The sequence below is a fragment of the Camelus dromedarius genome, chromosome 7 (assembly GCF_036321535.1).
Source record: "Camelus dromedarius isolate mCamDro1 chromosome 7, mCamDro1.pat, whole genome shotgun sequence".
Taxonomy (NCBI): Eukaryota; Metazoa; Chordata; class Mammalia; order Artiodactyla; family Camelidae; genus Camelus; species Camelus dromedarius.
In genome coordinates, this window is record NC_087442.1 from 59737260 (window position 1) to 59752258 (window position 14999).

Consider the following 14999-nt stretch of genomic DNA (forward strand, 5'->3'; position numbering starts at 1 on the left):
GTTGTAATCTTTAGGATTTCTTTTCTTCTACTAACTTTGGATTTTGTTTCTTTCTCTAGCTGCTTTAGGTGTAAAGTTAGGTTGAGGTTTTTTTTTTGGTTTCCTGAGGTAGGCTTGTATTACTATAAAATTCCATCTTAGAACTGCTTTTGCTGTGTCCCAGAGGTTTTGAATTGTTGTGTTTTCATTTGTGTGAAAGTATGTTTGGATTTCTGCAGTGATCTATTGGTTACTTAGTAGGATATAGTTTAGCCTCCACCTGTTTGCAATTTTTTTCTTATACTTGATTTCTACCTTTAGAGCATTCTGGTTAGAGAAGATGCTTGGTACAATTTCAATTTTCTTAACTTCACTGAGGCTAGCTTTGTGGGCCAGCATGTGGTCAGCTCTAGAGAATGTTCCACGCACACTTGAGTGTGTGTTCTGCTGCTTTCAGATGGGGCGCCCTCTAGGTGTCAGCACACACGCCCCTTTCTATGGAGATGGGAATAACAGTGCTATATTTGTCCTTAAAATACAGAATCCCCCTCACAGAAGGTTTCACAGTATTCTAATATAGCTTGGTGCTTTTTTGATCTGTGAAAATTTCATTAAAAAAAATTGTTCTGCCAAGTATTTTCCTCTCTAGAATACCATAATCTTCATAGAAACGTTAGATCACTTTACTGCACACACACAACAAATTCTTGATTAGAACAGCATGAAAACACAACTGCTTCTAGAAATTTAAATGTATCTGCTTCATCCTATTACACTTTTTTCATCTAAGTTGACTATTAAAAAAAAAAACCCGAAGTGATCGTAATGTTAAGATTTAGAATGTGAGCTGCGCACTGCCCCTTTTTTAGAATTAAATGTCACTCACCATCAGGAAGCACTTTAAGTATAATCTTAGCTTGAATGTGTGAATATATATTCACAAACTGTTTCCACACCTAAAGTAATAATTTTTGGCACTTGAATTACTTGCAGGTAAGACCAAACAGGTGTCCTAACAAACAAGAAGACCACTCTTTTCATTTTACAGCTTCAGCTGCAAACGGCATGTGTTTGGACAGAACTGTCCTCCTTACCCGCTTCTGGTCCCGACTCTTCTTACCTGGTTCTCTCTGATTAGAAATGGCTAGAAAGGAAGCTCGAGCATAAATGCATCTGAAACTTAATCCAATAGTACCTTAGTCATTAAGTAGAAAAAACATCTTTGCTCATGTTTCTTAGAAGGGCATGACAGCAGTTTTTTTCTTTGACTAAGTAGCATCTGTTTTGTTCAGTGCTGATTCAGTCAGCATGGACTGAGTACCAACTCTGTGCCAGGCACTACGGTAGAGATTAAAGACACAGTGGTGAATTATTTTGGCATATGATGACTATGAAATACAGATGAAAATTATCCTGTTTTCTTAGGTAAAAATGTATGAATACTGGCATCTTTTTTTTTTTTTAAACATTACTGACATTCAGAAAGCTAACGGCCTAAAATTTACCTTCTTACAGTGACAACTGCAACATTTCCTGGTATGCTGCTGTGTGTCAAGCCAGGACCAGGTAAGTAATTGGCATGTTAATGACACAGCTTCAGCATCTCTTCAAGTTTCTATCAAGGCATTAAAGGCTAAATCTAGAGCATCACTACAGATTCTTTTTCCTCCTGAAAATAGTTCAGAATAATTGTCAAACAATTTACATTTCTGGTAGGAAAAATATTCAGAAGTTTCTAATGGTGATGATGTCAATTAATTTAAAAAAAAATATGAGAAATACTTTGAAGGAAATAGCTCATAATTACCTCAAGGAAATGCCATAAGGAAGGACTTGTAAACATTGGCCAGTATTGTACTGAATCAAAGTGGATCTGGAAACATTTTCTGCCTTCAGAGTCATCTGCCAAAGTCCACTTCCTGGGTCAGGGATGACTCCGAGTTTCCTACTGCTTCATATACAGGGTTCAACAATAGCCAGTTCACCACCACCATCTCTATAGTTGGATGACTTTTATAACTTTTTTGCTAAATGTATAAAGCATTTTTATATGCCAATAGCACTCACGGCTCCAACTCCAGAGAGAACAAAATCTTAGCCCTAAGAATAACTGCCTTTTATAGAAATGATATGACTGTTTTTTACAGCTAAAGGAATTAAGGTTAAAGGCAGTTTCTAAGGTAGCAACTTGGCCATAAGGAGGAGATAAAATGAACCTCAGATTCAAACAGGAGACTTAAGGCCTGCTCTCTTTTAACAGGTAGCACACAGACGGACAGGGAGCTAAATGATTTGCACAAGACCACACAACTTACCACACGGTAGGATGGCGCCGTTGGGAGCCTTACCCCTTTAGGCAATGCCAGCATACCTTGGCAGAAGGACATGTGTTTGGAAACACCTGCTAGAAGATTCTAAAGATTGTTTTCAATCTTCTAAGATTCTTGGAAGATGAAAGGTCAGAAATAAGTTGTGGAAAAATTCATGAAAAGTAATCATTTTCATCCTCCCCCCCGTTCTCTGAGGCTGGGCCATGACTCTGCCCCCCTCCCATCTGCATGGAGTGGAGGGCGCCTGCACCCTGCCCTTCCACAGCCCAGAAGACGCATTAGGCTTCTCGTGCACAGTAACTAGCTTTAGAGAATGGAGCCAGGGTTGACCTTTTTTCCACCTCAGACATCAGCCATAGTTTCTTTCACAGCTCTGAAAACTAATTTGCTATGCGTCTTTACGAAATTTGTTTAAACATTTCAGATCTTTACTTCCTGCTTTGTGAGAAAGGAATTTTGTGATTATCTCCTAGGATTGCTGCAAATATTAAGACAGACCTCTCCTCATATATAAAGAGCTTGGCACATTATAATGTTTTTTCCTGTATATTTCCTTCTTCTTATTAATTCCCTTGCCTCTAAATTTTTTTTTTTTGGTTCCCTTCTCTCTTTTCTTTCTTCCATTTTCTTCTTTTCGCCTATAGGAAGCTGCATATATTTTATCACATTTGCTTTCTTAAAAACCCACACCAATCATTTCCTAGAAAGTCATACTTTTAATAGCTATGTTTCATGAGCAAGGTGTGGGGAAAGAATTCTTTCAGATCACAGTTCTCCTGTCAGTACTTTTTACTGCTAATTTAAAAAAATCAAATTTAAAGTCTAATTATTTCTTGTAAATATACACATACAAATGTATCTTTTTCAGTTTTCAAATATGACCAATACAGCTTTATCTAGCTATTTCCTCTTTGTGGCACTTTCTATAGTGGCATTCTACATTTTTAGGTCAAGATGTAAGGCCTGGTAACCACTGAATATGGTGTTAGAAAAATCAAATGACTTTTTATAACCAGAGTTAAACACACAAATATCATTCATGTGTCCCTTTTTATAAGCACATGGCTAAACATTTTGAATAGTCTTCCGTCAAGCCTCCTTCATTTGTTAGTAATTTTAAAGGGTTAAGAGTACCTAGCGGCTGATTTTAAATAGCCGCATCATCTGCAGGAACTACCAGCCCAGTGCTGTTATTTATTTTTTATGGTAAAAATATCTGTCTCAGGCACTGCTTAGTATAAAAGTAGGTTACTTTAAAAAAAAATCCTGGATAATTAAGACAGAAAAGTATTCTGTAATTTCACTTTGGCTTCTCAGATACATTAAGCATGGCAAACAAATTAAAATGAGCAGGACTCCAGGTTTCAGGATGAATATTCCATGGATGTGTGGTGCATCACCATCTTTGTAATCTTTCAATTAAGTGGAGTCATTAAAAAAAAAGAAAAGGCTGGGACGATTATGTTAACCATAGATTCCAAACAGATACACGACAATTCATCTCCCGTCTTGACCTAAAAATGAAAGTCTTCTCTAAATAGATACCTTACAGATTTTTACCTTTCCACTTTAATACGTGTTAATTTTCTTTTTTTTTTTTTTTGTGATTGTTACTGCCTTTACAGAAATCGGGAACGCAAAAGTGGGTTTCCCCAGAACAACTGCTAAGCCCGTCTAAGCTCTAAAAGCTTTTTTAAAAGTACAATTATTAACGGCACCCCAGTTCAGGAGATTGCAGACTTAGTGGTGTACAAATACACATCTGTGTTCAGAGGAAGCCTGTATTTTTTAGGACAATCCCTTTGCCACACACACAGATGGAAGCAAAGTGGGAGGTAAGCAGCAAGGAAACAGCCGCTGGAACAACCAAGCACACTCGCTTTACATAAATACAGCTCCACTGTATTTAACTCTCGGTAGAGTCTAGCATCACTGGTAACAATGGATGAAACCACGAACCAAAATTCCAAGCCAGAATGCAGTATGCAGAGGGCATAAATATACTACAGTGCTCCACCACAAAAAGATACACTGTGTGGTAACTTAGTATTTGCAGCAGTTTTTCCACAAGTCCAGAAAGGAGAAGTTACATTAGTTTCCTCCTGTAGCATCTGCTATTACCACTCTAGGTTACAATTTCCGTGAAATTTAGTAGCGTGCTAAACCATACTAGTCTGATGATATCTATTTTTTGGTTAAGAAAGAAAGAGTTTCTTTTATCTGAAAATGCCATCTAAGGGAACCCTCATCCACTCATGAAGCTTGTGATCTCTCTGGTAAAGTTCTCTTCCTAGTATCTTTAAATGAGTGGCTGACTTTTATAGCATGTCTGTTAGAACAATACTTTTAAAAAATCCATTATCACTCAATTAAGGAAAGAAAGGTAGGACATAAAAGTAAACAGTAACAAATATGGGTCTGTATCAGTAAGCCAGCAAACGCAGAAGGAAATAATTCTAAACACTATTCTTTAAAAAATGAACTTTTAAAACTAGTCTTCATGTTAAAGGACACATGACAGAATTCTGAAGTTTTTACCTGTGGAGGAGGAAAAAATATCCCACAGCTGAAAAGAAAGTTAATTCTAAGGCCTAACAATGACCTTGTTCATGTTCACATTTGTATTAAAATCTTACCCTCCTTTCTTCAGAAATGTTTTAAGCATTATTTTTTCTATTATTTGAAACAATTTATTTCTCTATTCAAAAGATGGGAAAAAATGCTACAAACATTTGCTGATGGGCAATAACGGAAAATAAACTTTTCAAACGTCATTACCACTCTTTTTCCGTAACACAAAAGATCAAGAAAATCACAGGGAAACGAAAAAGCGTGTGCTACTCAAACTGATCTGTCATGTTAGCTGACTAAACATATAGCCCTTCTCTTTCTGGTATTTTTAACTATAGATTTTCTAGTAAATTCCTATCAAGCACCACATCTTAGCAGTATTGACAAAAAGGCGGCTTATTGCTAAACACCTTAAAAACATTTACCAAGGTAATAAAAGAAATGTTCATGATTTACCATATCTATAGTGTCCAAAAAAAGCACAATGGGAAGGAAGCATTTTTCCAGTGGTTTGACAACTATTTGAGTCAACTGTTAGGCTTTCATGACACTAGTGGCCAATTGCTCACTTTTAAAAGCACAGGAGGGGAGAGCGACTGGGATAGAGATTGGGGAGGAAGGACAGGCTCTTTTCTAAATATATTTTCCACATATCTGTTTCCGTGCAAATAAAGGTACATGGATTATGTCTTCCTGTCCATCAATCTGCAGCCAACTTGGAGGCTGCTCTCTGAACAATTCACACAGTAAAGCTTTTCTTTCACATGTGAAACATCCGTTCACCAAAGTGTGCACTGAGTGCCTGGAATGTGCCAGGCACTGTGCTCGGCCAGGTTATCCGGTCCAAACATACAACTGGCAAGCAGCTACTCTGTGTGTTTCTGTGGACGTGGCACTCGAGATCAAAAAACTACTGAGGAATGTGATTAACCAAACAAGGGCTGCCAAACTGCTTTTTCCCCCTAAATCAAAGGCATGACTAGTTTTTAGGGTACTAGAAGATGTTCACTTTTTACCCAAGGATCCCTAATGCTAAGACAAAAGATTTTATCTAAATGTTGGAAAGTATTGGCTGGCCATAAGGATAAAGATCTTAAGGAATGGACCACTAATCGGTTTTACCTGCCAGCCTAAAAAGAGCACAGAATTTCTTCTACAATGTTAAGCCTTGATGATAAGTCTCTAAATGATAAATAATTCTTGTTTTAAAATGGGAGAGATGAAGCAAAAATATACAGATGGGACCTAATTTAACCTATAAGCTTTTGCAAAGGAAACCATAAGCAAAACAAAAAGACAACCTACAGATTGGGAGAAAATATTTGCAAAAGATGAGACTGACAGGGGCTTAATTTCCAGAATATACAAACAGCTCATACAACTTTAAAAACCCAATCCAAAGATGGGCAAAGGACCTAAACAAGCAATTCTCCAATGAAGACTTACCATTGATCAATAGGCACAGGAAACAATGCTCAATATCGCTAATTATCAGAGAAATGCAAGTCAAAACTACAACCTCACACCAGTCAGAATGGCCATCATTCGGAAGTCCACAAACCATAAATGCTGGAGAAGGTATGGACAAAAGGAAACCCCCCTGCACTCTTGGTGGGAATGTAGTTTGGTGCAGCCATTATGGAAAACAGTATGGAGACTCCTCAGAAGACTAAAAACAGACTTACCATATGATCCAGCAATCCCACTCCTGGGCATATATCCAGAGGGAACCTTAATTCAAAAAGACACATGCACCCCAATGTTCATAGCACTATTTACAATAGTCAAGACGTGGAAGCAACCTAAACATCCATCAACAGATAACTGGATAAAGAAGTTGTGGTATATTTATACACAATGGAATACCACTCAGCCATAAAAATGAATAAAATAATGCCATTTGCAGCAACATCGATGGACCTGGAGAATGTCATTTTAAGTGAAACCAGAAAAAGAAAAATACTGTATGATATCACTTATATGTGGAATCTAAAAAAAGATGAACTTATTTACAAAACCGTAAACAGACTCACAGACATAGAAAACACACTTATGGTTACCAGTGGGGGAAGGGGGTGGAAAGGGATAAACTGGAAGTTCGAGATTGCAGATATTAAACAACAAATTCATACTGATAGCACAGGGAACTATGTTCAATACCTGTAACTTATGGTGAAAAAGAATATAAAAACGAATATATGTATATGTTCACGTATGACTGAAGCATTGTGCTGTACACCAGAAATTGACACGATACTGTAAACTGACTATACTTCAATAAAAATATTAAAATAAAATGTTCTGATAGCTGACATTCTCAAAAATTCATGAAAACTTCCCTTGAAAGTAGAATATAATGATTCATTTACTTCCTCACTTTGTAACTCCAACCTAGATGGCATATAAATATTTACACATAAACATTTATAGGCAGCTATTTGATTTCATGTTATGTTTTAGATATACCGAGAGTAATACACACAGAGAAGAAACAAATAACTTCATTTCAATACAGGCCCATGTTCATCGAGACTCACATATGACTGAAGCAGCTTCATGCTTGGCTGGTCTAAGCTGTGATTTGAGGCTACTGTTCTAAGCAGTAATTTTTCAAGATAAAATTTAGCAGTTTTGAAATTCTAAAACTAAACACAATTTTGTCAGACAGAAAAAAAATTAACACTATAATTAACAACTGCTTGAAAATCCAAACCGCTATTGAAGATGACAGTTTGAAACCATAGAAGAATCATAAAGATGATTAATTACACAAACCGATACTTGTTTCAGAAGGTTTATATTCACAGACCATTTATCACCAAAATGGGAATATATTAATTTCATTGAATATTGCAAATTACCATGTACACATTAATTTGGCTTTTATAAAATTAGATATGAGAGTTTTCTTTTCACTTAATCAACTACTCCATAATACATAAAAGTCATAAGTATTTTCTTATCAATTCAGAAAAAAAAAGTGGCTTGAAAATATTAAATCCATTTTTATGAACTGTTGCTACCTGAATAAGCACACTATATAATAACTAGTTTAATCATGGCCTTTTACATATGTAACTATCAAAATAAAAGCCACTGCTCTTGCATTCACTATAAGATGAATAATTATAACATTAATTGGAATAGCACTTTTTTCTTTTTAAACACTTTTCCTAGAAGAAATCAAGTTAGTGCTAAAGTTATAATCATACATTTAAACCAGATTACTTTATTTCAAATATATATAATCTATTATGACAAGGAAATGAATTAATATATTACTTGAAAGTAGCTTATTTTATATAATTATATTAGCACTCCAGATCTGCCCACACAAATATGCCTTTGTGCTTTTTGAGCTAACGGCACGAGTTTGTGGCTATGATAATAAAAGTCCAGGTTAAAAACTGGAAAGTCCTGATGTTTTGTTTCTATATCATCAAATATCTAGATATTACTGGTAGAACTAAGTTGGATTTTCAGTTTTTATCTGAATGTTTGTCATCACAGAATCCTTTATGCCAAAGTCTTGGCTTTTCCATGGAGGGAAAAGTCAAAAGACGTGTTTAGCATCAGCTAATGAAAACATATTGTTTATCCACTGAAGAAGCAGCCAGTACTTGCAAAGACCTTCAAAAGTCTGGCAACTTATGGCCACACTCACTTAATGAGAAACACAAGACTTTCGGGTGATTATACCTGGACTAGGGGAAGCTGAGCCTAGCTCTGCCCTCCTCTTCTGGAGGCTGTCAGGCTCGTCCTCAGCTGGGGATAATGGCCTTCATAAAGCACAAGAATTAAATCGACTGATTTCAAGTGCGGTTCTTTTTTATTAAGGAACTCTTATTTGAATTAACCCCCAAATTTCAGTTTAACTTCCTACTTTGTGTCTTGCACCCCCACCCCATGGAGGGTAATTATTTATATTCAGGGCACAAATTCCTGTGGAAAGTGGATGCAGGCACTGTCCTACTGGAAAACATGAAGTAGTTCCACAAAGCAAACGGTTACTGCCTAAGTGTAATCCACTTAAAAACCATAAATGGTATTTATTCTGTGTCACTCAAACCCACTCTAACTGCCAATACTTCTAAGTTTATCAGATGCTCCTATATTGAACTGCTATTTAAAGTACAAGAAAAATGGCTCATCAAATCTCCTCTTATTCTTGTTCTAGCTGGCTAGGAGAACGGTTTGAGGCACTTGTTAATAGTCTTTGTACACTGCACCTTGACCATCACTCTAAAATACATCATGGGTCATTTTTCCTGTTGAGACTCCAAATAAACTTTTCATTCTAATTTTCAATTTCAGCTTTAAAATATGTTCAAGTGAACATTTAAAATCATGCTTTATGGCGTTAGCAGTTGCATTTGATCTCTCATATTCTGCATTTTTTTCTTTTCCGAGTTTTTCAAGGCCATTTTAACATTGACAAATGTCCAATTTATTATATTTACTGAAATCTATAATAAAATGACTGTCATTCTTTTGGCCCCAGTCACATCAAACAAGCTACATGAAATGCTGCCAAAGTTCAGGGTTAAAATTTAAAGATTAATGCACATTTCCTTGGGTGATTAGTGAATGGGATACCAAACAAAGCTAGCACAGGAAGATTTAGTCATCTCCCACATTACAGTTTTAAGTTGCCATTCTATTTTTCAAATTCTACTTTAAGCTGAAAACGATTTTGGAATTTTATCATTTGACTACTGTAGAAATAAAACCAGGGATTTGAAACTTATGTGTATTTATCATAACTGAAAACAAAATCTTCCCTTGAAGAGGTTAATGGAGAAAAGGAATGAATAGGAGGTGGAAGATAAACTGCTTCTTTCAAAACTGGAGCTGCAAACAGCATTCTAACTAATTCAGATAAGCAGCAAACATAGTTGTTAGGGGATATTTATGACAGCTGCATCTGTTTGACAGCACTGAAGCAGAGACAATGACAACGGGCTTTCTCTAAAACACATCTGCAAGAAAGACAGGTAGATAGGCTGACTGTCAATCATTAGGACACATGTATAATTCTATATTCATTGGCCCATGTGCTGTTACAATAGTTCCATATATATGTGTATATATAGAAAAGCTTGCTATTCGGTAAAGGAGCCACGGCAGTGAGTAATTTTTATTTTTACTTCTTAATATGTGTGTTCACACATCATTTTAAAAAAATCCAACAATGATTAACAGGTCTCTATGAGTGTATTCTGAAGAAGAACGCACCCAACATTTTCAGGTTGTATTTGTAGTTAATTTATGACTTGTTATCTTACCCATCTTTCAATTAATTGAATGGGACCATACAGCTCCAAAACAAATAGACTACATCTCACAGTTTGGGGAGCACAATCCTCAAAACTTATTCAAGAGCTAGGCTCATTTTAAAATTTAGATCTCAGAAAATTTAAATGGTGCATGCAACCACTGTGTATTTAAGTCACTTTTAAGATACATGAATAGAATAAAAATTATAGCCAAATAATAAAAAGGGTCTTCTCTGTCTTCCACTGAATTCACGTAACTTCCATTTATGCTAATAGGAGTTGAGCACCTGTTCTACAAATAGACCCCTATCTGTGAAAATAAATGTGTACAGTATGTTTTCCAGACACAATGCTGAAATCAAACAACCAAAAATGTGTGCTATATAAACAAAGCATCATGTGGCCTACCTGAAAACACTGTGGTTTTATATTTTACCTCCTTAGTCATAGGCCCTGAGATATTACTCATGCCTCTGCCATTTAAATGTAACAACAACAAAAAAAAGAGGATGGACAAACTCAATCTGGTGATTTCAGCCAGCTCGTAGACAATCCTCTGTTTACCACTTCAGAAGTTCATAATAAATTGCATCAGTAAATCTGGATTCAAGCCACTGCTCTCTGCCATCATTTTAAAAGTCATGGAGGATAATCGTACATAATGGAGGAGGCATGATCATGGGGGCACCGTGCTGGGACTCCCTGCAGCAGCTGCAGCCTCAGCTGGGACAGATGAGGCAGACGATTGTTAACGGCTGGTGACACCAGAGTCCCTTTCTGCAGTGCCCTTCTGGCTGAGTGTCAGGTCTCACAGGAAGGTGCATCTACCTGGACTTGAATGGAGGTGTCTCCATTGTCAGTCACAGGAGTCTCTTACCAGGGAGTTCTAGACAACCAGGTGGATGGAGAAGGGCTGTCCCTCTCAACTCCAACTGAAGCAGGCATCATAGAGGTCCTTCCCAAAACTGTATTACACTTTCAGTTAAAAGAATGATGTGATCAAAAGAGTTCTGGGGAGGTGAATTAGAATATCCAGTATCGCTTCAGCTCTATTTTCATGGATCTCAAAATAGTCATTCCTAGTCTCATTCAACATTTTTAAAGTCTTAAAGAATAGGTAATAATAACAAGATCATATGGCATGTACAACATGTAACCATATCTCAAAAATTTTCATTTCTGATTTGTACTGTGAGTGTACTAAGAGCAATACTCTTGTGGATAGAATTGACTACAGAATTTGTGGGGCCCAGTGCAAAAATGAAAAGATAAGCACACTATTGAAAAATGTCTTAACAGTTGCAAGACAATGACAGCAGAATATGAAACGAAGCTCAGGGCTCCTCTGCACAGGGCACAACCATGAAGCCAACCTCACTCTGAAATGAGACCTTGGCAAAAGATAGCCTGCTGCCCACTCCATTCTCCTCAGCCTAACAGAGTTCTCAGTCAAATAAACCATGAAAGAATGAATGTGAGGTGTCTTCCCATAGACAGACACTGATTCAAAGTACTGAGGTCCCAAGGAACATGGATGGACAAAGTGTCCTCTAAAAACAACCACTTCCTTTCTTATACACATTGCATTATAAGGCTTATCTGAAAGTGTTTCATCTTCTCCTAGAGGGTTCCACAAAGCAAGGCTTTCCATCCAAAGGCCAGCATGACCCTGGTGAGAGGTTCTGTTTTAATGCAGACCGGAGGACCAATTTTGAATACAGATAATGGTAGCACAGTCTTCTGGCAATTTGATCCTTGATAACATATTTTTTCTTTTCCTCTATATTTTTTCTTCTTGAAATCCCTTCCTGCTCAAGCTCATTCCCTCTTGTCAGCTGTATGCCAGTCTTGGATTTGACCTTGAATTCTAAATGGGCCAGGTTGCCGTGAAGGCACTCTGTCTGGCTTTCTGCAGGGCAGGGGATTTGGAAGGCTGGGAGAGGGGTGCACTGTTTACAGGGTGCCCTTCTCCTCCTAGTACAGTTATGCTCCGTCAGTTCTAGGTTGGTGAGCAAGACAGCAGTAATTACAATAATGGCGGTGTTTGCTATGAAGCAACCTGCCATCTCTCAGAAGTGGGCTTCAGTTAAGCTCAGCCGGAGGAAAGTCATCTTTCCTCGTAGTACGTGGAACCTCCATAGAACTGGTCTTCAGAGATTTAGAACAGGGTATAGAAGTGAGCAAACAGAAACAGAAAAGCACCCCTTTATTTCTCCCCCCAGATAAATGAGATAAACTTGTAAATGCCTTACAAAAATACTTAGGAAAAAAGCTACAGTCATGACAAAATTATTAAGCCTGAGTTTTTCTGAGCTATAGATTGCTTTGTATAAGATCAGACAAAACAGAACTGTTCAAACGTAAAGCCTGCCTTGATTTTTGGTCTTTCAGAAAAGGACTAGAAGATTATAATATTACCTACTCTCAATAAAATAGTATAACCCTCCCCCCCTTTTTTTCCTGGTAGTGAATTTGTAGGGATAAACAAGCCTACACATTGTTCGGCCTATTGTACGCCACGGAGATTTTTCTATGGCCTGTCTAGACTCCAGACAATAGGGGAGACCGGCCCAGAGCTGCAGACATTTCTATAGTCTGTAATATCACTTAGGAAAGTAAGGGCAATAACACAAAAATGAAAACCAGCCTGACCTGCTTGTACAAGAGTAGAAATACGAGTGTAACAACACTTTACCATTTAGAAATGATGACAGTGACCCAGAAAGACATTTTAGCAACCACATATCAGCCAAAGCAACTTCTGCAAAATCATATATACTCCCCAAATATGAGTCATATTCAAGTAATTCTGTCCAACGGCTATAAAATCACTTTACTGCAGAAAATTCTATACATGTATGTTATGTTGTGTTTTCTTATTGCCTAGAGATGGGGTGTGTGAATGTATATTATATATTATATACATGTATACATGACCACAAATTATTTGTGGTCAACAGATAGACTGTCAAAATGCCTTTCTTTAAATAAACCAGATTGTTAAACTATTCTGCTTTTCAGCCCTCTTGGATAAAACAATTAATGCTGCATATAATCTTGAGAGTTAAGGGACGTTATGTATAAGCAAGGGAGGTAGAGAAAAGAGTTTTTAAATTTCATCTATTTTCTGCCATTTCATCTCTGAGTGTGTCTCCACATTTATTTCTCTCTTGCAGTTATACTTGTTTCAGAGAAAGAGAGAAACCTTTTTGTTTCTTTATATTCTTCTTTGCTGCCTTTTAAATTTTTTAGTAAATGAGCCAATGTATTTGTTTTTGTTGTTTAATTTTATTTTAATAAAAAGATGCATTGACTATAAATATTCATTGAAGAAAATACTGCTTTAAAACTACTGGCAATATTTTCAATTCAGAGGTTATACTCTCTTTCCCAAAGACTCCAAACTACGTCAGTAGTCATCGGACCATTTGCACCCTCACCGCTGGAGATAAATATTAACAGAGTCTTTGTCACTGTCCGAATGACTCAGCTTGTGGCATCAGGAGGAGTTAAGGGGGGGAGCACGCAGTAAAACCAAGAGATTCTTCTAGCTGTTTTACCTAAGAGTTGTGCATTCCCAAACAGAAAATTCCCATTTCTGAAGTCATTCAGTTTCTGTCTCTGGCCGAATTAAAATACACATGCACGCACACACACACGCACACAAAATCCAGTTTGTTTCAACACAACTATCTCTACCACACAGCAGGATAGATCATCAAAAGTTCTATTACAGAACAAACCTCATGGATAAAATCATAAAGAATCCTTCTCAGCGTGACCAGCTAAGCCCATCCACCAGGCACTCACAGAGCACTTCCTGGGTCTAGGACATTATGCATACAAATGTGGTACATTTTCCCCCAGAATGCAAACATTAGATTCATATTACACCAAAAAAGCATTACACAACACTCTTTTTTTTTTTCCTTTAAAGGTCAATATTTTCTTTGTCTTTCAGAAAAAAATTCTTTAACCTCATCAGAAATGAAGGCTTTTATCAACACTTTCTCAGAGAGTAAAAATCAATAGATATGGTGGTGTATGACTGATACTGTAATATTAAATACAGTATAAAAATTCAAGAAGACTTATCTGAAATAAAAGATAGTTTTTCTGATATGTGCCAAGATATTCAGAAATACTTTACATATCATGTAACAAGATACACCAGAGTATACATTTCATATAATAAAACTTTGAATATCATAAAGACGGTATGAAGTTCTGATTTGCCGTAGCCTTAACTGACTACATTTTAATTCAAGAGTAATGATATACCTTTTAATTGAACATACCCACTAAAGCTTGACTTTTCAAAGTAAACAACAAATTCCACTGTCGATGTTAGCATGATGATCTGGCAAACTTCTCATTCTCATGAAATTGGTGGGAAGTGCATGCTTCACCACAGGGTAGCTGGGGATTCCACAGCATTCTGGAAGGAGCCTAGATCATTAACTAAAGGGTCCTGTGCGTGGGGACGGAAGACCAGATTAGGCCCTGAGGAGGTCTCACTAAACTCCCGCTGAAGTCAGTGGAAATTTGCAAACGCACTTCAAGAGGGTTCTCATGGCCCATGAGGTCTTGTCAGTAATTTCTCTACGTCTTTCAACTAGATATACAAATAGAAAACAAACAAACCCCAAAACCAAAAAACACCGAAACCAAGTAACAGGTACCTCTCCAACGTCATAGATCCAAATACGGCCTTCTGAGTCCCCAACAGCAACTTCTTTGCCACCTTGAGCCCAACGAACGCGGTTTAGGGCGGACGCCCCCTCAATGGCCACACTTGCTGTCGGAACCTGCCAAAGGGGACAACAGAAACAAAGAACCTCTG

General features: G+C 37.1%; 1 protein-coding gene and 1 long non-coding RNA gene across 5 annotated transcripts in view; one reads left to right on the forward strand and one right to left on the reverse strand.

Moving 5' to 3' along the window:
• LOC116153985 (uncharacterized) overlaps window positions 1–6556 on the forward strand; it is a 33132-nt gene extending 26576 nt beyond the window's left edge. Inside the window, exons 3-4 of one of the 2 annotated variants that reach the window (XR_004137775.2) lie at window positions 1495–1545; window positions 2240–6556. This is a non-coding gene — a long non-coding RNA (uncharacterized LOC116153985). Of the gene's footprint in view, window positions 1–1180; window positions 1546–2239 lie in introns of those variants that run through there. The other variant, XR_010381690.1, reaches the window with a different exon arrangement.
• DYNC1I1 (dynein cytoplasmic 1 intermediate chain 1) overlaps window positions 1–14999 on the reverse strand; it is a 341842-nt gene that overhangs the window by 14292 nt on the left and 312551 nt on the right. For all 3 annotated transcript variants that reach the window (XM_064487554.1, XM_031454937.2, XM_031454935.2), the window contains one exon: window positions 14839–14964. In XM_064487554.1, coding sequence (XP_064343624.1) covers window positions 14839–14964 — 126 coding nt within the window. The remainder of the gene's footprint in view (window positions 1–14838; window positions 14965–14999) is intronic.